Raw genomic sequence first — 27,587 nt, 5'->3', positions numbered from 1 at the left:
CAGGTTTTTTTGGCCCACTGAGCCATCTCAATGGCCCAACTGTTACTATCTTATTCATTCACCACCACAAATAATCCTATGGGGCAGAGGGGACATTATTTTCACCATTTGGATATCCTATTGCCTCACTTGGCTCAGCTCTGAGGACTTGGGGCAGGAACAGTTCCCTGAGGCTTATGAAGGCTAAGACTGGCTTGTGAAGCTCCCTCTAGAACCAGAAGTTTCTTTGCTTCTCCCGGGAAGTTGTGGGTTAATGGCAGGATGAAGATGTTAACAGCTGAGGATTCCAGTGTCAGGGGCAGGATGTCACGCCACATCTGCCAACTTTTGTCATAGACATTCAGCATTTCTGTTTCCGGCTGCCAGATTTGTGCCCACTGATTATAGGGTACTTCAGGCCTTTGTGGGGAGATAAGAATTCCATAGAGTTAACCAACAGGCCTGAGGCTCTATTGGCCTTTGTTGTCAATCCTCCACTTTCCCTCTCATCTGTGTTCTGTTGATCATTTGTCCTGCTCTGGGGACACTGGTCCTCACTGTGGTTTCACTAAACCATCCTCTTTTCAGATGGCTTTTCTGTTTAGAAGGCTCACCTCCCATCTTCGGACCAGTTAATTGCGGCTGGTGAGTTGCTATTCAAACTCATTGTTGATCCCTTGTCTCTGACAGACTATCATGTTTATGCATATGCTGCCTTACCAACCCCGACACTGTAGCCCTTAGCAAGGAAAGGCAGAATTATATGGGATGGGGACCCAGGAGAGGGAATGCCACTTATTTGTGATGTTTAGTAGGACTAAGCTAGTCCTGAATTAAAGAACAAAGACTGAGTGAGGGGTTGAGTGTAGCTCTGCTGGCCGAGGGCTTGCCTAGCATGCAGAGAGCCCTGAGTGCCATCTCCAGCAGCACACGGAGCCAGCATGAGGATGCATGCTTATAGCCTCAGCATCTTCACACGGGTGGGAGCAGGAGGAGGTCATCTTTGGAAACAGTGAGTTTGAGGTCAGCCTGAGCGGCTTGAACAAATATTTTATGTGATGGCACATGCTTATAAATTGCAATACTTGGTAGATGGAGGCAGTTATATCAGGAGTTAGGGGCCAACCTGGGATATTTGAGTTCCTGTCTCATTCCCACCAAAATTCACAACTAGGTGCAATGAGTGGACTCAGTTACTGGAGGCTGAGGGAGAAAGGTCACTTGAATCTAGAAGTTGGGGTCAACCTGGATGACAGGGGGTTGGTGCTGGAAGGGGTGGCTCAGGGATACTGGCTGCTCTTCAGAGGACCCAAGTTCATTTCCCAGCACCCATGTAAGGTGGCTCACAACTACCTGTAACTCCAGTTCCAGGGGATCCAAAATCCAAAACACTCTTCATGTCTCCATGAGTACCCACACACATATGTCAAACACACACACACACACACACACACACACACACACACACACACACACACACACACAAAATGTATTCAGCCAGCAGCAAAATGATCTGCAAAAAGAAAAGGATGGAACCTGGTTCAGCTGGATTTTTTTGGTACCTGTGCTGGACCAAGACTTTGAGAGTTTGACATCAGCTCATATGTATTTTTGCCGTATTCAAGCACAATTTTGGGGGGAAAAGTTTTCAGAGAACAATTAACTCTGTCCTGTGGGCACAGCAAAGCTCAAGATGTGTTTGCATTGACGCTCTGTACAAAGTACATCTGCCTTCATCTGTAAGATGGGTTCTTGTTGACTTAGAAATGATGCTCAAGATAAGGGTCTAGGGAGAAGGACTGATATAAACACAATGCCTGTGGGAGTCAGGATTTAGCCTGGCCACAGGATATCACAAAGTCACTTAGGCTGTCGTAAAATGGAAATGACATATCCCACAAGGATGGGTCTTATGGCCTAGAAGTAAAGCTCAAGTTTTTTTTTTGGGAAAAGTCTGAATAAACAAACAATATCTGGCTTTGCAGGTAGCAAAGAATTACCAGGTTGTAGCCTACATTTCCCCCCAGTATTCCAGGAGAGCAACCAAATACCATCTCCCTGTGGAGAGATCAGCTGCGTGTTTAACTTTCCTGGCTTCTCTGGTGCTTCTCTGTGTGCATAAGAGCCTTCTTGCCCTCTACAAATAAAAGTCTTAAAAACAAAACGAAAACACTCTTCCACAGTCTCCCCTCTCTCGGAAGCTTTGGTCACTATGGAGACATGCAGTCATTTGAAACCTCTTGAATGCAGTCTTCACCCCGTCTCAAGTCACTGCTGTCATGGTTGACAGCTGCTCTTTTCTTTTCTCAAAAGCACCCCCCTGAACCGTCCCCAAAACACACAAACCCCAACTCTGCCCAGTGCTCTCCACTCCCTGCTCTTGTTATTCTGCAATATAGAAAGCAGTTTAAATGTTGGTCTGAGAAGGAACGGAGCGGGAGGATCTGAGTGAGCCAAGATATGGTCTTCTCCGGGGGGCAGGAGAAGGAAGCATCGTTTTGGAAACATCTTGTCACCACTGCTGAGCTAGCTAATGCAATTTAATCACCCAACCCCAAACTTCGTGGCAAAACCCAGTCATGATCTGGTGGCTCAGGCGATAGGGCAGGGCAGAGTGCAAAGGCTGGTCTTTTCTTCCCTGTGTCTGAGGATTCATCTGGGTTGGCTCAGAGGGCTGGAGACAGCAGGGACAGCTTGCCTGTAGTTGTATCTGGGGCTTCCTTGACTTCTTTCTTCACATATAGGATGAAACACCTGGGGACTGGCCTGTATCCCCAATGCTCCCCTACCCCCACATACCACGTAGCCTTTCTGTATGACTTAGCTTCTTATAGCATGGTAACATGGTTTAGAGAGGAACAGCCCAGAGTGAGAATTCTGAGAGATACAGATATGTTGGTTGCTGTAACCAAATAACCAACAAGAAGCAACTAGACGCAGGAAGGGTTTATTTTGGTTTGTGGTTTATAGTTCATGATGGCAGGAAGGGAAGGTGTGTCAGCAGAGGGAAGCATGTGTGAGCCTGCTCACATCTTGGTGGATGAGAAAGCAAAAAGAGACCAGGGTGGAAGCAGCAAGGAGAAAAGTAACTAATATAGTCTACAACGTTCCCAGCTGCTAGTCAAAGGCCAACTGTTGTTGCACGATAAGTAAAATACCCCATGCAGATATTGGGGTTCAAGTTTCAAACTGAATATCACAAAAGCAAAGAGCCAAGTCAGTAAGTAGATCTTACCTCTACCCAGCTGAAATGGCAATCCTGTCTCCACAAATCCTCAGAGGCAGAAGCTCTCAGTTCCTGCCTCCTCCTACCTTTTATTCCTTTCTCTGTCCAGCCATATCACTCCTGTCTCCACCTCCCTAGTGCTGGCATTAAAGGCGTGTGATGCCAAGAGCTGGGATCACCTTTGTATGAGCTGTTTCTTTTAGGACTAGATCAATTTCATGTCATCAGTGTTACCTTGAAATAACAGAGATCTGTCTACCTCTTAATCCTGAGTCCTGGGGTTAAAGGTGTGTGCCACCACTGCCTGCTTTCCATAGCTTGTGGCTGGCTTTGCTCTCTGAATCACACAGACCTTGTGTCACACTTGTTTAGTGTGTGCGTGTGCACATATGTTTCTGTGGGTGGGCAGTAGCGGGCCATGGTACTATGTGGAGGCAGGGGATAACCTACAGGAGTTGGTTTTCTCCCTCCACTATACGGGTCCTGGAAGTGAGCTCAGGTTGTCAAGCTTGTCAGCAAGCACCTTTACCTGTTAAGACACCTCACTATCCCCATTAGTAGGTCTCTCTAGGGACTGGAGAGGTGATCTAGTTGTTAAGAGCCTTTCCTGCTCTTACGGAAGACTAGAGTTTATTTCCTAGTACTCACACTGGGTGGTTCACAACTGCCTGTAACTCCAGCTCCAGGGTACCCGCACTTCTGGCTTCCATGGTTACTTTTACATACATGCATATACCCCCTCCTCACATAAAATAATTAAAATATTTAAATATACTTTTCTACTGGGTGGTGGTGGTGCATGCTCTTAATCCCAGCACTTGGGAGGCAGAGGCGGGTGGATCTCTGTGAGTTCAAGGCCAGCCTGGTCTATGAAGTGAGTTCTAGGTGAACAGAGAAACCCCGTCTCAATACACACACACACACACACACACACACACACACACACACACACACACGTATATATGTACATAACGTACATATATATTTATATGCACACTTTTCTAAGGATAAATAGTAAAGTCTGTATATTAATTCTTTTTTTGAACACTGGCTGACATGTAATGATGATAGAAGAATGAAACAACATTAAACAATTCCATTCAAAACAGGAAGGAGAGAAAAAGGACACAGACATATGGGGGCCATTTATCTGCAGAAATTCTGAAACCCATCCAGACTCATTTCTAGTTCTTTGATTAATGTCCAGTCTTGCTGCTGGGGATCCTTGGCTCTGTTCTTTGACTTGTTGACATGCTATTCAGATTTTCTTCCTTTCCAAGGAGATAGTCTGTGTTTGCAAACCTGTTACTTTCTTGGCCTTCCCCACCCCCCCATATATACTGGGTACCTGGGGCCTCCTTTTACTTTGAATCATTTGTCTTTTTTAGCCTAGATTGACGATGCTTTTACCAATAAAAGTATCTTAAAAGCATAATGAAAGGAGGCTGGAGAGGTAGCTCAGTGGTTAAGAGAATTTACTGCTTTGGGAGACAGAGGACCCAGGTTCAGTTCCCAGTGCCCATATGGTGGTTCACAATTATCTGTAACTCCAGTTCCAGGACATTCATACCCTGTTTTGACATTCTTGGGCACGTGATGAGAATATACACATGCACACAAAACATTCATACACACAAATTGAAACAACTAACTTTAAAGCAAGCACAAACCAAAGATACCATGGTGGGTTTTCAAATGATAGTGTTCAGGTTCAATCTATCAAAGCCACACCCTAAACACTCTGAAAACTGTCCCTTCTCTTTCTTAGATGTGGAGTTCAGTTCTGAAACAAAGCTTTTAGGAGTATTCTTTAAGTCTTGAGCTATTATTCCCTGTGCTGAGAAATGTCAGAGACTATTTTTACCCGAAGGCTGTGCTTTCCTTGAAATGTGCTGGATCCAGTCCTCACTGGTTGATCATTTCCTGCTTGGAAAGTCTTTTGTCTTTTGCTGGCAAAGACTAATGGTTAGAGACAGCTTTATTTCTGGACCTGGCCACATTATTTACTCTTCATGATTTTACCAACTGGGCTATCTCTCCAGTTCCAGTTGGCTTCTTTACACACTCTTTTTAAGTTATGCTTGAAAACTGAACAATTCCTTTACTTTTTTTTATTTTGTAAAGATAGGGAATCTTTATTGCTGGTATCACAAGTATGTATTATATACCTGACTTAAGATTTTGGTTGCAGCCGGACGGTGGTGGTGCATGCCTTTAATCCCAGCATTTGGGAGACAGAGGCAGGCGGATCTCTGTGAGTTTGGTCTACAAGAGCTAGTTCCAGGACAGTCTCCAACTTGTGATCAGATGTGAGCTTTCAGCTATTGCTCCAAAGCCATGCCTGCCTGCCTGCTACCATGCTCCCTGCCATGATGGTCATGGACTAACCCTCTGAAACTGTAAGCAAGCCTTGAGTTAAATGCTTTCTTCTCTACGTTGTCTGGATAATGCTGTCTCTCTCTTCAAAGCAATAGAACAGTAACTAAGATACAAGATTTGCCACTGACTATCATTTGTGTCATTTCTTCCTTACAGGTCTGCATAGTACCTTCTGCCACTATGAAGTCTAGTCAGCAGGGAGGAAAATTTCAGATTAGTTCAGCTCGATTTCTTTGTCCTGCAGCAATCGAGCTGCAGTAGTAGGATTGTGCTATTTTATTCCGGTGGGCAACTAAGAGAAAGGACAATAGTCTATGTTGTTTGAGATGGAGATACTCTGGGGCCTCCCTGGCCAACAAGTCATAGGGAGATACCTTATGCTTGGCATTCTCCATTTATACAGGGTATTGTCTATGCTCAAACTCCCTTAAAATAGTTTTGAATTAGTTTATCCTTTCTTTTTTTTTCTTTTTGGTTATTTGAGACAGGGGTTCTCTGTGTAGCCCTGGCTGTCCTGGAATTCACTCTGTAGACCAGGCTTGGCCTCAAACTTACAGAGATCTGCCTGCCTCTGCCTCCCAAGTGCTGGGATTAAAGGAATGCACCATCACCACCTTGGCTATTCTTTATAATTTTTAAACTTTTAAGACTCGCCTTTATTTATTTGCATGCATGTGTGTATACATACATGTATGTATGTGTGTGGGCATGCGTGTGCTATGGTGAATATGTGGACCAACAGAGGACAGCTTTCTGGAGTTGACCCTTCCCTTCTAGCATGTGGGTTCCTGGATTCAGACTCTTGTCCATCATGGTGACTAATGCTTTTACCCACTGGACCGTCTGGCTATCCTGTCTTTCTAGTTTTTGTAACTTTAGGCAACAGTGTTGTTTTCTGTCATTATGTAATGGGTATCATCTTTAATCCAACTTTTTAGTTTGCTAGAGTTGTTGTAACAAAGTATCCCTGACTGAGTACCTTAAACCACAGAACTGGATGCCTTAAACTAGAGAGAGGTATTTATTGTGGGGTGGTGGTGGTGGATTGAGGGGTGGGGACTGACTAATGCCAAGTTGTTGGCTGGCTTGGTTCTAAGAACTGTGAGGAAGAATGTATTCCATGTCTCTCAGCTGTTGGCTGTTTGCTCATAATCCTTAGTAGATCTATGTCACTCTGATCTCTGCCTTCCTATCGCATGAGATTCTTCCCTTGTGCATGTTTGTGACCAAAATTTTTCTTTCTATGAGGACACAAATCACACTGGATCAGAATTATCTCTAAAAATACCCATCTCCTAATATGATGCTATTCTGAAGTACTGGGGTTAGGACTTCAGCATATAAATTTTTGGGAGGACACTAATACCAACTTTACCCTTTCTTTTTCTTATGCCTTATGCTCCCCCTCAAGGTGTTTTGAGGCAGGATCTCTCTCTCTCTCTCTCTCTCTCTCTCTCTCTCTCTCTCTCTCTCTCTCTCTCTGCTGGAATTTACAATGTGTTCCATATGGGGCCTGGCCAGATGGCTCAGTGGTTAATAGTGTGTACTGTGACAGCAGATGATCTGAGTTTGGTTCTCAATATGATACTGGGTAACTTAAACCATCTATAACTCCAGCTTTAGAGTGATATGATACCCTCTCATGGCCTCCCTGGACACCTGCACACACAGAACATGTACACACATGTAAATATAAAGAAAAAATCTTTTTTTAGAAGGAGGCCAGGTGTGATGGTGTATATTTTTAATTTTATCACTCTAGTGGCAGAGGATGGCAAAACGGCTATGAGTTGGAGGCCAGCCAGGTCCCCGTCAACACAGGGACTTCCCCCCTAACTAAAGCTACACAGTGAAGTGCTCTCATAAAAAGGGGAGGGTGAGGAAATTTAGGGGTCTAAATTCCAGTTTGGTTAAATTGACATAGGATAAAACCATCACATGAGCCAAATATCAACACTTGTCTGATAATGTGATAATGTGTGTCACACTAACTTTTCATTTAAGCCTCACATTTAACATAATAAATAGTAGTACTCCAGCTCATTTTACAAGCAAGGAAATGAAACCTCATATTTATTCATAGGTGATTCACTAGGAAAGCCAAGATTCTGCCCCCATCTGTGTAGTAAGCAGCCATCTTCCAAACTGCTTCCGAGTGACTCATGCCTGCTAATCTTCATATTTGTGTAGTTTCATTCCCATAAAAAAGGATGGACTTGAGTAATTAGTAAAACATTGAATAAGTGATATCAAATGATACTCAGGGCTGGATCGAAAAAACAAAACAAAACAAAAAGCCCCAAAGAGAGAGAGTGTGGGAGCAAGGTGGGGTTGTCCTTATCTGGAACACTAGCAAGTGAAGGAGCCAACCAGGCACCCAGCCTAACAGGATTCGGAGTGCAGAACCGCCTAGAAAAAAGGCTTTGAAATATGCTTAGTGTTTCTAGATACTGAGAGAAAGTGTTATCTAGAGGTTAAGCTGAACCTGCAGAATTAAGGCTTCTTTTTTCCTTTCATTCTTTCTTTCGTTTTCTTTCTTTCTTCTTTCCCTGAGGCAGAGTTTTGTTCTGTAGCCCAGGGATACACTGTGTAGACCAGAGTGATCTCAAATGTGCAGCTGTCCTTCTGCTCCCTTCCTAAGTATAGGAGTACATGGCCATGCCTGGTTTGGGGTTTCTTTTTAGCCACAATTTAGGGCAAGCTGAGTTGACATAAATAAATTAGAGGTTAAACTTTGTGTTATTTGCCGACTGACGATTTGGACTGGAGTTGGAGAAGATAAACAGCAGAAACCAGATTCTGGAAGGACAAGAGAAATCCTGACCAGTGGAAATGAAATGGGTTGGCACTCCTAAGGCTGTCAAAGTGAGGAAGAGGTGACATCATGGTCCCTTTGCTTTTGTCCCTACCCTCAGTCCTGTGAAATTCCCTTTGACTTTAAACTCATTGGTTCAGTTTATTCTTTTTTCTGCTCTTTCCAAATCTGCTCCTTTCCCTGACCCCCTTTAAAATAAGACATATGTGGACACAAAGGAAGTTTATTAGCTTATTTCTAGGGTTTCATTTAGCCCTGGTTGGCTTCCAGCCCCATATGTGGCAAGGATAACCTCTAACTTATGAATTTCAAGTGCTGGGATTACAGGTATGAACCACCATGCCTGGCTTGCTGCCATGCGGTGCTAGGGATCAAAGCCAGGACTTTGAAAGCTCTCTACTGACTGAGCAACACCTCAGCCCAAAGGAACTTTTTGTTTTGTTTTTGTGAGACATGGTCTCACTATGTAGCTCTGGCTGTCCTGATAGACCAGGCTGGCCCTGAACTCTTAGAGATCCACCTGCCCCTGCTTCTCTAGTGCTAGGATTAAAGGTGTGTGCTTTATACCCAACAAGACCAAAGGAACTTTAGAGAGGAAAAATAAACTGTACTTTTAATCTGAGAATCTCCTGCTTTTGACTTTTGATAGTTATCCTTTCCATAGTGTCTAAACTGGGTTTAGGGTTGGACAGAAAAGGCACTGTGAGTGCTATTTTGTCCAGATTCAAGTCACCCAGTCACAGTCACTAGCCCAGGCAGTGGAAGAGCCTTCTGGAACATCTGATCTCCTATGCTCATTTTATTTGTGGAGAATTTGAAGCCAGGAGAGTTCAAGTGACCAGTTGTAAGAGATGTCAGTTGAAGCTGGGCGTTGGTGGCTTTAATCCCAGCACTTGGGAGGCAGAGGCAGGCGGATCTCTGTGGGTTCCAGGCCAGCCTGGTCTACAGAGCGAGTTCCAGGACAGCCTCCAAAGCCACAGAGAAACCCTGTCTCGAAAAACCAAAAAAAAAAAAAAAAAAAAAAAAAAAAAAAGAGATGTCAGTTGAGCAATTGCAGTCATGAGAACACTTCTCGAGACCTGAATAGGTTCTCTTTAGTGGCTTAACAGTTCTCATTAGTAAAATGGATGGAGTGATTTGCTGGGGTTGACCGAGATTTCCATCCATGCAAGCACAATCCACCAGCTGCAGCAGCATCACCTCCGTGAAACCCTTCCTAAGATGTGAACTGATACCCAGCGAACGGGGTTAGAAAGAAAAGGTTGTTGGGCTTATATCAGCTTCGTTTTACACATTTATTAAGTGTGTATGCGTGCGGGCGTGCCGTGGAAGTCAGGAGACTGCTTTCAGTACTTCTCATCCCACCATGTGGGTGCAGGAGATGGAACTCAAAGTCCTCAGGTTTGGCAGCAAGAGCCTTTACCCACCGAGCCATCGTTGATATCTTAACGCCACTTAAAACTTGTTACCTTCCCTGAGACCACTACAAAGAGGCATTAATGCACCTTTGCAAAACGCACGACCCAACTTTTCCCAGAGGCCTTTTTTTTGTTTGTTTCTGTCCCCTTCCTCATCCTTCCTGATTTGGGACTAAGCATTCCAGACCCGCATTTAATCACGGTCTTGTCTGACTTCTTGAGACCGTGACTCCATCCCAGGACTGAACCAAGACTGCTTTAATAACTATGGGACTCCCTTAGAGACCGCAGAGTCTGATCACTACAGTCTCCCGTGTTCCTCGGGATGGGGACATTCCTTTGGACGTATACTCGAGCTCTGAAAAGGGCCCGAGTTGGTGTGGAAACCCACTAGTGGGACTTGGCGTGGTGTTTACAAACCCATACTGGACAGAGGCGGCTGGCAAGACGGAGGGGAGGGGCGGGGCGCCAGGGGGCGGGGTCAGAGTAGGCGGGGTGTGCCGCGGTCAGGTGACCGCACGGCGGCCAGCGTAGTCTGTGGAGCTGCTGCTGGAGGCTGAGTCGCAGAGGGGCCGACTGGGCGGGCTAGGTCCGTCGGTGCTGCGCGGCCACGGCCATGGGGGGCTTGAAGGACGAGCTGCTAAAAGCCATCTGGCACGCCTTCACCGCGCTCGACCTGGACCGCAGCGGCAAGGTCTCCAAGTCGCAGCTCAAGGTGGGTTCCCCCCGCCGGCGCTTCCCGGGGGAATGGACCCGCGGCGGTGTCCGCAGGGAAGGGTGGCTGGGAAGGCGGCCGGGCGGCGGTCCACGCTCTGCCTTCTGGCCTCGGGGCGGTGCGCGGGGGCTGGCGCGCTCCTCCGGCTCCCGCGACGGCTTGAGGTGCGCTCCAAGGGGTGTCGGGGAGCCCGTGAGCCTTAGCCTCGCCTCGGGGACGCGGAGCAGAGTCTACCCGCCCAGCGGCCACAGACCTTGGGGCAAGTGAGAGCGCGTGCCGAGCAGCCCGGATCTTGCTGGCTCTGGGCAAAAGCAATGGCCTTTGCAGAGTCCTAATCAGCGCTGCCCAAGGACCCCAGAGTATGAGGTACGCATAAAGGGACACTTGTAAGTTGAGTAAACCCCAAAGTGGCACTCGGCCAGGAGAAATTGGCAGCCTCTTGAAGAGTCTGAGATATAGAAACAGACAAGAAGGGCCATTCATAGGCATTTTTCAAATATACACATTTTGATCTGAATGACCGTTTTTTTTTTTTTTAAGTCTCTTCTGGGAAGAAGTTTCGAAGATTGGGTTTGCTTTGTATGTTTTGTGCAGTAAATGAGGAAGTTCTTTTTAGTAGTGGCTTTTATGCCGGTAGGATTTGGCGTTCTCACTTGTTTTCCTTTTGATCTTATTCATTAAACCATAGTCTGGAAGGGAGGATGGAAATTAGACACATACTTTAAAAATTAACATATAGGGGCCCGGAGAGACGGAAGGTTCAGTGGTTAAGAGCAACTGCATTTCCAGAGGACCAGAATTCCATTCCCAGCACCCACGTGGGGTGGGGCAGCTCACACCTGCCTGTACCCTCAGTTCCAGGAGCATCTGATGCCTCTTGCCTCTGTGGGCAGCAGCACACACGTTTTCACACTCATACACATAATTTAAAATTAATATTTTAAAAAGGTAATAGGCGTTTCTGGTGTACAGTTCAGTTAGTTTTAGCACATGTAGGAAGTCACCATCACTAGGATTTCATCAGTTCCGTCCCACAAAGCTTTGTCACACTGCCCCATCTCCAACAGGTGGTAGCCATTGATCTGTTCTAATTTTTCTTTTTCTACCGTCTGATATGATATGAATGGAATCTTCTGAAACTGGCTTCCTTTACTCAGAAATTGACCTATCTTGTGTGTACTGTTGTTATTGCTAGGTTATTACATTGTATAGGTGTGTCATGGTTATTCACTTACCCTTGAAGATTTATGTTATTTCTAGTTAACTTGTGATTCTGAATAGAACTGTATGACTTTGTTTTTACTTTTACCTGCTATTACAGTTTTTTTTGTGTGTGTGTGTGTGTATCTAGGTCTTGTTTTAACCATTCTGACACCTGACTTTTTTTTTTTTTGACAGTGTAGCCTTGGTTGTCCTATGATACCTGTTTCAATCAGGTTATTTAGGCCATTTACATTTAATGTAATGATTGATATTGTTAGATTTAGGATTGCCATTTTATGATTTGGCTTCTGTTTTCTTTTTTTTCCCTGTGTATTTAGAATTATTGTTTTGCCACTTCAAGGGGAATGTAGAAACTTTATGCCATGTGAAATCCATCACCCTTTCTGCCTTATACGTAATTGTCATATTTATTACTCCGTATACATTGAAAAATGTCAACATCATTATTTTTTAACTTTCAATTATAACTTTTAAAGAACTTAAGAAAATAGTTCATCTTTCCTTCATATGTCTCAGGTTATCCCAAAATTTCGTTGATATAGTAGTTGAAACTTCTGAGGTGTGATTTGTCCCTTGGTACAGTGTAATCAGTAGCTAGGTTAGAGCCAAGAATTTCACATTTTAATTTTTTTTTGAGACAAGGTCAATATAGCCCTATCTGTCCTAGAACTTATTGTGTAGACCAGGTTGGCCTGGAACTCACAGAGATCTTCCTGCTTCTGTTTCCCAAATGCTGGGAGTTAAGGATGTGTACCACCATGCCTAGCAAGATTTTCACAATTTAAAGCCAGTGTTTCTTTTTTGTTTGTTTGTTTATTTTTTTTGGTTTTACGAGACAGGGTTTCTCTGTATTGTTTTGGAGGCTGTCCTGGAACTCACTTTGTAGACCAGGCTGGCCTCGAACTCACAGAGATCCACCTGCCTCTGCCTCCTGAGTGCTGGGATTAAAGGCGTGCGCCACCAACGCCCAGCCCAAAGCCAGTGTTTCTTAATCCCCACCCCCGCCTCCTTTCCAGTTGAGGACAAGATGAGATAAAATTCTATTACTTTCGTTGTACTCCATTAACAATTTGAGGGAAAGAACCTAGGGGATTTAAAAAAAATTAAATAAAACCTCTGTCACCCTAGAGAACTTCCATTTATTGAATGTCATTGTGTATGTCTATGTGTGTGGGTGCCACAGTGTGGATCTGGAGATCAGAGGACAACTTTCAGGAGTCAGTTCTGTCCTTCCATTGGGTAGATTCCTAGGGTCAAGCTCAAGTCATCAGGCTTGGCAGCAAGTACCTTTAACTCACTGGGCCATCTTGCTGGCCCCCTAGGGGTTATTGACAGCAAACTAGGCAGGAAGTGTAAAATCTCAGTTCATAGTTTCAATCACATATTGTTAGCACATCTGTGAAGTTGTAGTTGGTCTCTCCTGTGTCTAGATAAGAGATTTTGGGCCGGGCGTTGGTGGCACACGCCTTTAATCCCAGCACTTGGGAGGCAGAGGCAGGCGGATCTCTGTGAGTTCGAGGCCAGCCTGGTCTACAAAGTGAGTTCCAGGACAGCCTCCAAAGCTACAGAGAAACCCTGTCTCGAAAAACCAAAACCAAAAAAAAAAAAAAAAAAAAAAAAAAAAAAGAGAGAGAGAGAGAGATTTTGGATTAAACTGGGTGGTGGTGGCACATGCCTTTAATCCCAGCACTCAGGAGGCAGAGGCAGGGGGATCTCTGTGAGTTCGAGGCCGGGCTGGACTGACAGTCTCCAAAACAATACAGAGAAACCCTGTCTCGTAAAACCAAAAAAAAAAAAAAAAAAAAAAAAAAGAGATTTTGGATTAATTTAGTGTGTACATCTTGAGAGTATTTTTGGAACTGAAAATACTTAAATTTCTTCTTAGTGTTTGAGTGTGTTTCATTGGTGAACAGTAGCGTCTTGGAATTAATGTATTAATTTATTCATATAAAATTTTTTGTCTTTTTTTTTTTTTGAGACAAGGTTTCTCTGTACTGTTTTGGAGCCTGTCCTGGAACTCGCTCGGTAGACCAGGCTGGTCTCGAACTCACCAAGATCTGCCTGCCTCTGCCTCCTCAGTGCTGGGATTAAAGGCGTGTGCCACCAATGCCCAGAATTTTTTTTTGTCTTTTTAATGTGTATAAAGTACCATGCTAATTTAATAAAAGCTTGGTTATTTTAGGACTTTTTTCCCTATGTATTGGGGATGGAACCCAGCATGCTATTCCTCTAACCCCATTTTTACCTAAAAACTGTATGTGTATCTGTGTATGCATGTGTTCTTGCATGTGGGTACATAGTGCTTGTAGAGGGCAGAGGATAACCTCTGGTGCCATGCTCAGGAATGCCGTGTACCTCCCGCAGAAGGTCACGATTAGACTAGGCTGGTTAGCTGTCGATCCCCAGGGAATCTTCCCGGTCTCCACCTCCCCAGTGCAGGGATTACAAGCACACACCACCATGCTGGGTATTTTCACATAGATGCTAGGGGTTGAGTTCAGGTCCCCATGCACTCACTTGACTGAGCTACATGCACCTCCACACAGCTCTGCTTATGTATTGATTTTTTTCACCTTTGTAGTGCTGCATCCTAAGCAAGCTCTTTATCACCCAGATCACCCAGTATGCTTCTATCTCTATTTACGTATCTGCTTATTTATTTTAACTGCTTTTTTTTTAAGACAAAATCTTTCTATGTAGTTCTGAATGGGTTGGAACTTGTTGTATAGACCAGGCCAACTTCAAACTTACAGTAATCTCCTTGCTTTTCCCTTTCAGGTGCTGAGATAGCATGTGGAAACCATGCCTGGTTTATCTTATTTGTTTATTCATTAATTTACTTTATGTTTGTAGTGTATATCGTGCGTGTGTGTGTGTGTGTGTGTGTGTGTGTGTGTGTGTGTGTGTGTGTGTGTGGGTGTGGGTGTGGGTGTGGGTGTGGGTGTGGGTGTGTTCTATGACATATGTGGAGATGAGAGGACAAAGCAGAGGAGTCAGTTCTCTCTTTCCACCCTGTGGGCTCTGGAGAGTGGACTCAGGTCACACCTGGTAGCCAAGCACCTTTATCCTTCATCAGTTAAGCCATTTTGCTGGTCTACGGTTTTCTTCTTTCTTCCTTCCTTCCTTCCTTCCTTCCTTCCTTCCTTCCTTCCTTCCTTCCTTCCTTCTTGGTTTTTCAAGACAGGGTTTCTCTGTGTAACAGTCCTAGCTGTCCAGGAACTCACTCTATAGGCCAGAACTCAGACTCACTGAGATACACCTTCCTCTGCCTCCCAAGTGCTGGGATTAAAGGCGTAGGCCACCACCACCCGGCTCTGTTTTGCCTGATTGTATGTTTGTGCACCACATATGCATAGTTCCCTCAGAGGCCAGGAGAGGGCATAGGACATCCCCTGGGACTTGAGTTACATGTAAACTATGGTGAGCCATTATGTAGGTACTGGGAATCAAACCTGGGTCCTCTGGAAGAACAGCCAGTGCTTTTAACTGCTAAGCTGTCTCTCCAGTTTCACCTTCATAGCTTTAAAAATTTTTGCTTATTATTATCATTGTGTGTGTGATATGTGTGTGAAATCAGAAGCATGTGTGCCATGGTATGTCAGTAGTGTTCAGAGAACATCTTTTCAGGAGTCTTTTATCTCCCTCTACAGTGGATTCTGGGGCTTGAACTCATGTTTTCAGGCTTGTGTTTCTGAGACATCTTGCTGACCTACCTTTGTAACTTTTGGCACAGATGGATTCATTTAGTATGTGTAGGATGGACGCTTCTTGTGTTGGGCATTGTGTACAGTGCAGGTCATAGGGTTGTGAGACATGGGAGAAAAATCAACAGGAATCCCTGCTTTCCAAGAGTTTAAATTTTGGCATGCAAACTAAGCGAGTGAAATTATTGGAAAATGCCTGTTTGGAGTCAGCTGTGGTGGTACACACCTTTGATCCCAGCACTGGGGTGGCAGAGGCAGGCTGATCTATGTGAGTTTGAGGCCAGCCTTGTCTACAATGGAGTTCCAGAGCAGCCAGGACTGTTAGACAAAGAAAGCCTGTCTCAGGGGGGAAAAAACCCAAAAAACCAAACCAAACAAACAAAAAACCCCACCAAAAACCAGAAGAAAATGCCTGTTTATTCATTCTTTCTGCCCCCTGCCCATAGAGACTATATTGCTTACTTACCCTATCTTTAAAAGACAAGAAGTCTAGCTAGGAATTGTGACTCACATGTGTAATTCCAACACTTCAGAATCTGAGGAAAGAGAGTTACTGCAAGTTTGAGATGGTCTTGGCTACATAGCAGACTGTTTAAAAGAACAGAAGAAAGGCCGGTGAGATCACTCAGCTGGTAAAGGCTTCCAAACCTGACCATCCCCATGGTGGAAAGAGAGAGGCGACTCTTGCAGGTTGTCCACTGAACCCCACATGCATGCAGCGGCAGGCTTATAAGACAGGAAGTGTAGTGGTAAAGGTAGGAAACAGACAGCAGAAGTAACACTGGATAGAAGATACTTAGTTTGAAACATAAAATCCAAAGAAAAATTTAATAATGTAATGACATTATTTTGATGTTGCAAATACAGATTTTCACTCAACTTGTCCATAAGATAAAAACATATGGGGGCTGAGAGGTGGCTCAATAGTTAAAGAGCACTTATGGCTTTTGCAGAGGAACTGGGTTCGGTTCCTAACACCCACACACCTGGTGGTTTACAGGCATTTGCAATTGCACCTCCAGGGGATCCAATGCTCTCTTCTGACCTCTGTGGGCTGCTCCTGCATGACAGAGCACATATATGCATCCAGGCACACACATCTACACATCTAAGCAAATAAATATTAAAATACAGAACATGTGATTAAAAACCATGTGTGATAATAGCGCTGGTTCAGCATTGTCACAGGGATGTTTCCTTATTAAAAAAAAGTGAGTATAAGGTCACTGTAGGTCAGTGGTCTTCCTGAAAGTTTTCAAAAGTCCCCTCCTGCCCATAAAGAAGGGAACCAGTTTTGTCCACTTTAGAAATCATCTGCTCCATTAGCCCAGTTCATAATTATATTGGTAAAAAACACCTTATTATTTTATTCTATATTGATTTGGTGTTGCTCTGTTCCACAGGTTAGAATACAGAGAGATACTTAAGGGGTTCAGTTTCTTGTTTTTGAAATTTTAATCATGGTGCTGGAGAGATACTTCAGCAGTTAAGAGTATTTGTTGCTCTTGTCTGTCATTCCTCTCCCCCCTTGTCCTTCCCTTGGGGGGCACACCCCCCACAGGGTTTCACTTTGTACCCATGGCTGTCCTGGAACTCACTATATAGACCAGGCTGGCTTTAAACTCACAGAGATCTGTCTGCCTCTGCCTCCCAGTGCTCTTATTGTTATTTTTAAATGTGTCAGTTTCCTGTAGATTCCATACTTTAGGAGACCTCAGTATTCTGTCATTTGAAATAGACATTGTTTTTAGGTCATGGTCTAAGTTCTCAGAAGTCATAAGTGAGATAGGTTTGGGTGTATTGTTTGAAATAGAGGAAATAATTATTCTATTACATTTTATTTGTAAATTTATTTAGGTGAGGTGTGTGAGCAAGTCACAGTGGGTACACAGAGGTCAGGAGACAACTTGGGAGGGTTGGCTCTCTCCTTCTAGGTGTGGGTTCCAGGGGTCAGCTTGCCAGGCATTGTGTCGAATACCCTTCTCCAGTGAACCATCTTGCTGACCTCTGATTATTTTTTATTCTGCAGTTATTTAAAAACTATCATCATGTTATTTAGCATTTAATTGGTTGTTCCTTGCTAGGAATTATATGTAATGCTAGCACACAATAATAAAGGTTACCACTTAACCTTTTTAAGAGGAACTGTCGTAGTTCATCTGTACAAATGGTATAAAATTCCTACTACTTAAAAAGGGTATTTATAAAATGAAAGGTCTCTCTTGACTCACACTAGTTCTCTGCTCTTATGCTCCTTCCAGAGTTCATAATGTACCTTAAATTAATACTTCTATTGTTATATAGTGATTATAGTTATATATAGTGTTCTAAAGTGTTTTTCTCTTTAACATAGCAAGCTCTAGTGATATTTTTGCAACCTCTATTATAAAGTTTTGTTTGCAATTATGGCTTCAGTGTGAATTACATGTTAGTGCTGGGAATGTCTTAAAATAACTTAAAATAATTGGCTCTATTTCCTATCTGTTTTTTTTTTTTTTTTTTTTTTTTTGGTTTTTCGAGACAGGGTTTCTCTGTTCCTATCTGTTTTTAGAAACAACCTCAGCAAGGATTTAAATAAAAATTACTTTTAGAATGACGATGTTTTCTTATTTTCTCAGTGATAGATATCCATTCATATTCTCCCCCAATTGAGTCTCATTTTGTAGCCCAGGTTGGCCTCAAGCTCACAAATGCATTTGCCAAGAGATGGGATTATAGGACTGAACCATTAGACTCAAAAGATTTTTGAATCAGTTGTTTTTTATTCTTTAACTTGGTGTTGGTTTGAATAGCTTTTGGATGATATCTTGTATTTTGTTCCCATGCAGGTATCTAGTTTCAAAAGTTTTTACTTGGATTGTTAAAGTAATTGACCAGGCAAGAGTAATCAGCTGAAAACATAAGGAAGCAAGTTTCAATGAAGGCCTTACCCTGTGTGAAACAGCACACAAAGCCATGGTTAATTCTCATGTACTTGGCATTTTTAGCATTGTGTTCCCAATCCTGTTGGCTGTGTTTTCTGCTAACCACTGTGGTAAAAGCTCTTTATGTTGGGAAACCAAAAGTTCCAATTTTAAAAAGCAAGGTTAGGGGACTCACATCCTAAGTGAGCCTACTCGGAGGTGGAGGCGTTGTGAGACAGCTCAGTGGTGGGCCCTGTCTGCAGTTGCAGCACTCCTCAGCCTCGAGACCGGAGGACTGAGACGAGACATCACCTCAGAGGAAAAGTCTCTGTAAATAGTCTTAGCACTTTACCAAAACAAAACAGTAAAGATAGCTCTCTAAATAAAAAGAGCATCGGATAGTTCCAAATCTTACAGTGGATAGGAGTAAGCTCTAAGTTATTTCTGGTTCCTATTCTTTGCTAGAAAACTTGGAAATTTTATGCTTAAAAAAATACATGTGGTGGGCTCACAGAGGGGGGATCTGATGCCTTCTTTTGACCTCTGGGCACCAGGCACACACATGGTGTACATATATGTATATGCAGATAAAACACTGATGCACATAAAATAAATAAACCTTAAAAGATGAAAAATATAAGTAAAGTCTTGTCTTATTGAAGATAATCCGTGAATCTCAGGGCACTGTTGGCATTGTCCATCCACCTTAGCCCAGAGTTTCTGCTTTTAAAACTTTACAGCCTTCCGGAGCCCCACCCGCTTCTGCTTCCTTTGTGTCTCGTTCCTGTCCCGTGGGGACACAGTGCCGAAGCTGCAGGTACCTGCTGAGCTTGCCACCAGATGTTTCTCATCCCTGCTCAGCGGGAGGGTGTCCAAAACCTTCCTCCTGTCCGTGATCAGTAGGAGACCAGAACAACCGGGTTCTCCTCATGTTGCTGCCGTCTCGCAACGGACGCTGAAGTGTGGCCTGTGTCTCGGCACCCTCTATTCCTTCCCGTCCCATCTCACACTGTAGTTCACTGTGGCCTGGAACATTCTGTACAGCCCACACCGGCCTAAAACTCAAGGTGATCCTCTTTCCTCAGCCTTCCCAGTACTGACAGGTTATAGTACTGAGGTGTAAGGCCCAACTTTCCCCCCCTGAAATGGGGTTCTCACTGTTTTGCTCAGGCTGGCCTAGAACTCATGGATCCTCCCCACTTAGCCACCTGGATAGCAGGGACTAGGGTGCTCTAACACTTATGCCCAGTCAGGTTTTCACTCCAAGTCTACTTGACACTGCAGTTCTCAGCAACTGAGAGGAAAAGCATTTAATAGAAAATCTGTATATATTAATTTATAGGAAGAAGAAAGGTGGATTAGGAGTAGACTTCAGTAATTGGAGAACTAATCTCTTTCATCTAAGAACATTTCCAGGCCTCCTATGTCTTTTGCTTCTTTAGGAATAATTAGCTTTGCTATGTTTGGTTTGGATTAGAAGATTGGTATGTGTGTGCATGGTGGACTAGCCAGAAATTACACTAGATAGTAAAAAAGCTACTCTGAGCTAGGGTATGTGGCTTAGTGGGAGAATTCTTATCTAGTGTACAGGAGGCTTTTAGTTCCAGACCTCCTACCCAGTCTCCATACCACCCCCCAATAGTTCTGATTGGAGAGACAGATTTGGAAGTATTATGTTTTCACCGAACTGTGGAAGGAGGTGTACAGTCTTCCCTCGAGGAGGACAGTCCAGCACTTCTTTCTGACCATAGGATGATGCATGATCAGCAGGCTGGCTCTTACACTGGAGCTGAGAGGCAGCTGTGGGCAGCTGACATGGGTCGCAGTGATAGATTGAGAACTGCTGTTTGATATGCACTCCGATAGATTGGACCAGATTAAAATTCAGAGGTCCTTTACTTGGGACATTTTATGTTAAGATGTTTTCATTTATGTGCTTTGTGGGTGGAGGGGTATGTGCCTGGAAATAGGAGGACAACGTGCGGACAGCCGTTCTCTGTCTCCACTGTGGGTGTTCTGGGGATGGAACTCGGGTTGTCAAGGTTGGCATCAAGCACCTTAGCCAGGAAGCTGTCTCCAACTCTGTACTATTGTAGTTTATCTGTTAATTGGGAAGACTAGACTCTCTTCCCCTTATCCTTGGTTTTCGCTTTCTGTGGCTTCTGTTACTTGTGGTCAGTTACAGCCCAAAAATTAAATGCAAATTTCCAGAAATAAACAGTTCAGAAGTTTTAAATAACTGATTAGTATATTGCTTAAGTTATTGTTAATCTTTTGCTGGGCTTAATTTGTAAATTGAATTTTATCATTGGTACACGAAGACAAAATGGTATATATGGGGTTTGGTACTATCTGGAGTTTTCTGCATTTTGGGGGAGCTGTTGGATGTGTCTCCCGAAAGATTAGCCAGGAGGCTGGTCTGGATAGAAGCAATATTGTAGGTACCCCATGTAGCTGGGAAGTCAGTAGGAGGGCAGCAGAGGTAAACCTCAGGTTTGAGGTCTCCCTCATTACTTTACTATATTCCGAGACTTCAGATTTCTGTTCTGGAGAAGAGGGGGCTACATTGAGCTACCTAATTTCTCTCTCCTACTATAGAGCCCTCCACCATACTCTTAATTCTTATTTTGTGCTTTCCTTAGAAGTCTATACTAGAGGTCTCTCCCACCCGCCACGCATGGATCAACCCCAGGGCATCATGCATGGAAGGCAGGCACTACACTTGAGTTTTAAGGAATGCCTCACTAGAGCTCAGGCTTGATGAGTTATGCTTGACTAGCTCCAGCAATGCTGCTAACTAATAAGTCTAAAAGTAATCAAAAGTAGAAATTGCAGTTAAAAGTTCTTTCTGGGAGTAAAGTAAAATAGATTAAAAGTTGCACATATGTGTAAGGATGGTGGAGAAGAAAATCTTGAGAAATTTCAAGTGTCCGTGACGTAGCCATTTTTGTTGGCGAGGTTTCTCATGAAGTACTTCATTAGGGCCTTTTGGGTTTGCACAGGTGGATAAAGACCCTGTCTTTAAGGAATGTGCACAGTGGTGCAAGTCACAGATGAGAAACCTGTTGCAGTTTTCTTCTCACAGATGGCTTTTTATTTTATTATTTTTTGAGACAGGGTGTCACTTTCTAACCTGGAGCTCATTATGGGGTCTAGCTTGATCTTAAACTCTTGGGTATCCTGCTACAGCCTCCTCAGTGCTGGAATTAAAGGGTATGCTGCCACGTCTGGTGGTTACCTTTCCTAATACTCCTTTCCCAGTATGTATGCATACTTACATGTGTGCAGATATGCAGGCACATGTATGATATGTAGAGTATATAAAATTTGAGACAGACATATATGTTGTTGTTTAAATATAATCTTATTTTATGTGCTTTTGTGATCCCCCCCCTTTTTTTTTCAAGACAGGGTTTCTCTGTGTAGCTTTGAAGCCTATCAGAGGACTCGCTCTGTAGACCAGGCTGGCCTTGAACTCACAGAGATCCGCCTGCCTCTCCCTCTCGAGTCCTGGGAATAAAGATGAGTGCCACCACCACCACCACCCAGCATGACCTCCCAGCATTGAGTATCATACTACACAGTTACAAGTCCCACTCTTTGTTACACTTGTGACTGTTCCACAGTGTTATGTATTTTGTTTGATTTTACTGTTTTCTCATTCATAGATTTTTTGCTGCTAAACATGCCCCACATCGTAGGTCACTTCTCGGTCGTCTCTGTCCCTGCCTGTCAGTTGTGCTGTCGTGAGACAGCGGCTCTGCTTTCTCTAGCACTAGGCATTGGCAGGCCAAAGACTGGGTCTGTATGCAGTCGATGTTGTGTGGCTGGTTAAGTATGGGGCGCTATTCAGCAAAAAGGAAGCTTTTCTAATCCACATTAGTAAGGTTAAATATCTTATCCTAGTATTTATTTGTTCACTGATTCATTTACTTTTGAAGTAAAGAAAAGGGTAAAAAGTTGATCTTTTTGTGGTACACTACAAGATTGGAAATAAACTCAACTGAGCTTGGTGACTGGCACACTCTTGTAATCACAGTACTTGATGGTATAGGTAGAAGGATCAGGAGTTCACAGTCGCCCTTGGTCAGAGCACAGCTTTGGGAACAAAGATCTCTCCTTTCCATCATGTGGGCTCCAGGGAGCATTCCAGAGACTGAACTCAGGTCTTCAGGGTTGGCAGCAAGCGTCTTCAGCCACCGAGCCGTTTCACCAGTCCTCGTCTGCCGATATCTAAAAGAACTTTTTTAACATGGTTTGTTAGGGTAGTAGTAGCTTTTTACAAGGAAGCTACACTTAAGGAGTTACAGCTATGTGTGCGGCATTCACCCTTAATCCTAGCACTCATAGGCAGAGGCAGGCAGATCTCTGAGTTCTAGGCCAGCCAGGGCTACCCAGTGAGACCGTCTCAAAAAGAAGCCCTAAGCTATGTGTACGGTGTGGAGGTCATCCTCTGAATTGCCTCTTGTTCTGCTGTTTTTTGCTTTTGAACAGGTTGTTGCTGTCCTTCTTGCTGGAATTTTTGGATGGCTGGAGATTGGTTTTTGTTTTGTTTTTGGGACATGCAGGTCTTTTGGAGCCCAGACTGACTATCTGCCTTACTCTATCTCTCAGGGTTATGCTTCTGCTGGGTCCTCCCTTGGCTCCATGCTAGTCATTTTGTAGCACACCGAGAAAGCAGTAGTAAACAGAGCTTTCTTCCTCACCTGCAGACAGGCATCTGAGATCCCACTGGCACTGGGAACAGAATAAATGCTGTGCAGGGTGGATTGGTGGAGACTTAGGTGTGGAGCTCGGATACTTTGCTGGCTTCTAGTTCTGTAGGCTCTTGGTGATGTTCAGACAGTGTACTTACTGTAAGTAGCACTTGAAGATTTACTTGGTGAAAGTGTCTAGGGTGGTAATTAATTGATTATACTTGGACTGGGTTTTTTTTTTTCCCTCTTTGAGGCTAGATAGAATGGAGATAGTTTAAGAGAAACAGGCGAGACACAGCAGGGATAAGCAGGAGGACAAACTGTTGGAAGAAGGGGAAACTGACTCGTGGGGAAAAGGGGCAGGACTTCTAGTAGACAATGTCTTTGAGGCAGGGCATATCAAAGTAGGAAGTTGGTCATTCTGGCTTATTGTTAGGAAGAATTTTCTGGTAACTTGCCATTAGCTTGAAATCTTACATGTCAGACAGGAATCGCCCATTATGAATTACAGTTCTGTAATTGTGCTGGTTCAGACAAGTGTTTGGAATAGAGGTCCCCGCCCCCTTTCTCAGTGCTGAGTCTTGCCCATTGCGCACATCCTGTAAAGGGAAGTATGTGTGACTCGGGGGACATTTCAAAGAACCCTTTAGAATCTCTACATCTCTGGTAGGGAGGAGGGTGAACATTCATCGGTACCGTGTGTGGTAAAACACTGTTTAGTCACCAACCATCCTTGATTTCATTTTTATGAAACAATACAGAGAAACCCTGTCTCGAAAAACCAAAACAAAAAAACAAAACAAAACAAAACAAAAAAAAACAAACAAACCAAACAACCAAACCAAACAACCAAAAAAACAAAAAACAATGAAAAAATGTGTAAAAGGGTAAATGCAAGCCATGTGCAACAGCGTTCAAACAGGTTATCTCGGAGCAAAGGCCCTGCAGGGCCAGCAGCAGGCCGCCATCAAGGACCCAGCGAGATGAGTTTCTGGCGTGGATGTGGATATTTTATTGTGTAACAATGATTTATTCTTCAGACGAGGGGACCGGGGGCAAAGTTGCTTAGCAATCATGTGGGTGCTAAAAGAATGGCCTTTGAAGGAGCAGGCATTTGAAGTGGGATAAATTCAGCTTTCTCAAGTCACTTGCAAAGACTCCTATTATAGCAGCTCATGGCAGTCCTTTTACTAATTAGGGACTTGTAGTCTTCTTTTGCTTCTGATTTGTTTGATCTGTTTTTCTGCTTTCTCATGTGGAGAAAGGGCTAGTGCTTATGGGAGTGGTTTCCTCATGAGCTTGTGCTGGGAGAAGAGGGTTTCCGCACAGAGACTGGTTCTAGTAGTTCTTTACCACAGGGCTTGACTCAGCTCTGTTGAGTGCCAGTCATCTTGCTGGGCCCTTGGGAACTGACTGGTGGGGCTAAGGGAGCACTAGCCCTGCCCTGCAGCCTAGACACAGCCTGCACACTTGTCCTCGGAGTTATCTTTTCATAGGCAAGGCAGTCTAGCAGGAGAGGGAAGGTGGCACAAGCGAAGACCAGAGTGATTGGCTTCTGTTCTAATCCCAGTGTCATGACATGCAAGATGGATTTGGGGCACATCTTCTAATCCTTCAGACTTAGTGTCTTCATTTGCAAAAACAGCTACAGTTCCTACTTTCCCTTGCAGCTAGTGGATGGTGTGGGTCTACTCTAAAAGGCCCAGGCTGCTGTGGAGGCTTATGAAACTTTCTGATCTTTTGATTAGCTTGTATTTGGGCATCAGAATTTTTTACTTTTTAAAAAACACGTGTATGTGTGTGTACATGTATATGTGTGTGCCTGTGGATGTGGAGGCTCAAGAAGAACCTCGGGAGTCACCTTCAGGAATATTGTTAACTTCTTTTGAGACAGGGTCTCTCCTTATCCTGGTACTCACCAATTAGGCTTGACCCACTGGCCAGCAAGCTCCAGGATTTCGGCCTGTCTGCCCCCCCAACCCAGGGCCGGGGTTTCAAGCGTCACCATGAAGAGCACTTTTTGCATGAGGTAGTAATGGTGCTTAGAGGCGAGCCAGTTCACTGACTGAGTGACTTCCTAAGCACCACATTTTGATTTCTCTGTACCTTTTTAAAATTAAAAAAAAACAAAAAACGAGGTATTGTCTAGGCTTTTAAAAGAATTGTTGACAAAAGACAATACCCCTTTTAGAAAGCTTTTCATCCATCTTGTATTAACTTTTGTTGTTAACCTCTTTGAAGACTACTTTTTTAAAGCCTTACTGTATAATTAAAAAAAAAAAAAGAAACGATAACAAAGTGATAACTTTTTCGGAATTAATTCATGAAATGTATTTGGGTTAACAATTAAGCATTGGAGTTTTTCCTTCCAAAGTTTAGACTTAAGCCCAGCTCCTCATTTTATATTGAGGGTACTGAGACCAAGGCATCCAGAGCACCCCGAGGCCTGGGTCTCCTCCACAGTGCCTGTTACTATAGTGTGATTAAGTGCTTGTGTTTACAGAGTGCTCAGCTGTTCCAAGCTGGAGTCAGTGCTCTCATCAGGCTTCAGGGTCGTGGGGCAAACGATCTGACTTATTAGGGAAAGTGAGAACTGAGTGTGGGAGGGGCTCTGTGGGAGGAATACCAGAATAGCATTCTTTCAGAGAACTGAAAAATCAAGTTTATTACTAGACAGTGCTGGGCAAGGGATCATGAAACCCGAGTTCTGGTCTCAGTTCTGTTTACTAACCCTGTTTCTAAGACGAGAAGGATGATAAGATGGCATCCAGGGCCCATGGCAGGACTTTCAGTGGAGAATCTCTGAAACCCAAATGCAGGGCATGGACTATTTCTGTCTGTGTGTGTGTCTGTCTGTCTGTTAACTTTGGAGCCTGTCCTGGAACTCGCTTTGTAGACCAGGCTGGCCTCGAACTCAGAGATCCTCCTGCCTCTGCCTCCCGGGTGCTGGAATTAAAGGCCCTACCACTGCCCAGCTGTTTTCTTGTTTTCTGAGGGTTTCTTTATTTTTTTAAATTTAATCTTATTTTTAAAAATTATTTTAAAAAACTTGATTAGGTTTATTCATTGTATTTTGTGTGTGAGCATTGTGCCTCCATGCATGTCTGTGTACCATGTGTGTGCCTGGTGTCACAGGAGGCCACAGGAGACACCGGATTCCTTGGAACTGGAGTTGTGGATGATTGTGAACTAACCTGGGTCTGCATGCAAGAGCGATGAGTGCGCTCAACTCCCGAGCCATTGTCTCCAGGTCCAGAGACTTGCTTTATTCAACTGTTTTTAACATCCTATTCCTTCATACGGTGGTATGTTTTCTGTTTGTCTCTTGCTACTCAAAAGTCATCTTTATTTATCTCTTTTTTATGAAGGGGTGGGTCTCAAGTCTCAAATATCCTAGGTTGGCCTTGAACTCAGTATTTGGTTTTGGATGACTTTGAATTGATTAACCTGCCTCCACATCTAAGTGCTGGGATTATAAACATGGGCCACTATGTGTGGTGTATGCCATGCTGGGCATCAAACCAAGGACCTTGAGCATGTTAGCAAAGAATATTACCAACTGAGCTGTGTCCCCAGACCCCTGCCCATTTATCCTTTTAAAGTGTGTGTGTGTGTGTGTGTGTGTGTGTGTGAGAGAGAGAGAGAGAGAGAGAGAGAGAGAGTGAGTGTGTGCGTGTGGGTGATGGGGCACGCACATGTAGTAGTCCAAAGTTGATGTTAGGTATTTTCTTAATTGCTCTGCGCTTTGAACCCCCAAACCAGTTCCAGCTAGTCTATGCAGCCTGCTTGTCCCCTGGGTCCTCTGTCCCTCCCTACCTCCTGAATGTTGGTATTACAGGCAGCTGCCATCCCTGCTCTCCATAGGTCAGGGTTCAAGCTCATGTGCCTACACCCTGCTTTATGTGGGTGCTAGGATCTGAACTCAGGTCCTCATGTCTGCTCAGCAAGCTCTTGGAGCCATCCCCCAGGCCATCATTAGGTAAAGTTTTTCTTCTTCCTTCCTTCCTTCCTTCTTTTAACTTAAGCAAAGGGAGCGGTACAGAGTGGGCACAGTTTAGTGGTAGAGTGTTTGCCTAGCATGTATAAAATCCTGGGTCAATTCAAGAACAGGAAACAATAAACTTGATAACAAAAACACAACTTTTTAAAAAATTTTTTTAAAGGAGCTGCTGGGAATCCTTGTCTTCTGTCCTTGGCCTCATCAACCAAACCCATTCACTCCCAGTTATTAGTTTCCTATGTATTCCTTCAGAATTCCTATTTTTCCTCTCTTTTTGTGTTATCAGCACATATAAGCTTCATCGTGATTTTAACATTTTACAGATATACCATAATTTAACCAGTGGTTGGGGATTTTGACTTGGTAAAATCCCAAGTGGTATTTGTGTTTGGATGGTCTGTGAGCCTGATATGAGAACTTTTCTCTGCCATTTTTAAGCACTTGGCAGTCTTGAAATGGATCCTTACAAAACTTCTTTGGGGTAATAAGGGTATCCTTGGTAGGTAGAAGAAACAGTATGTTTAGGA

At 43.8% G+C, this 27,587-nt stretch overlaps 1 protein-coding gene across 1 annotated transcript in view; it reads left to right on the top strand.

Moving 5' to 3' along the window:
• Nucleotides 1–10,344: 10,344 nt before the first annotated feature.
• Nucleotides 10,345–27,587, top strand: part of Swap70 (switching B cell complex subunit SWAP70) — a 59,847-nt gene continuing 42,604 nt past the window's right edge. Inside the window, exon 1 of the mRNA XM_005075686.4 lies at nt 10,345–10,532. Coding sequence (XP_005075743.1) covers nt 10,434–10,532 — 99 coding nt within the window. The 5' untranslated portion in view covers nt 10,345–10,433. The remainder of the gene's footprint in view (nt 10,533–27,587) is intronic.

Source organism: Mesocricetus auratus, unplaced genomic scaffold (assembly GCF_017639785.1).
Source record: "Mesocricetus auratus isolate SY011 unplaced genomic scaffold, BCM_Maur_2.0 Super-Scaffold_4256, whole genome shotgun sequence".
Classification (NCBI taxonomy): domain Eukaryota; kingdom Metazoa; phylum Chordata; class Mammalia; order Rodentia; family Cricetidae; genus Mesocricetus; species Mesocricetus auratus.
The sequence above is the reverse complement of the archived record's forward strand: the minus strand, read 5'-3'. Positions and strand labels throughout refer to the sequence as shown.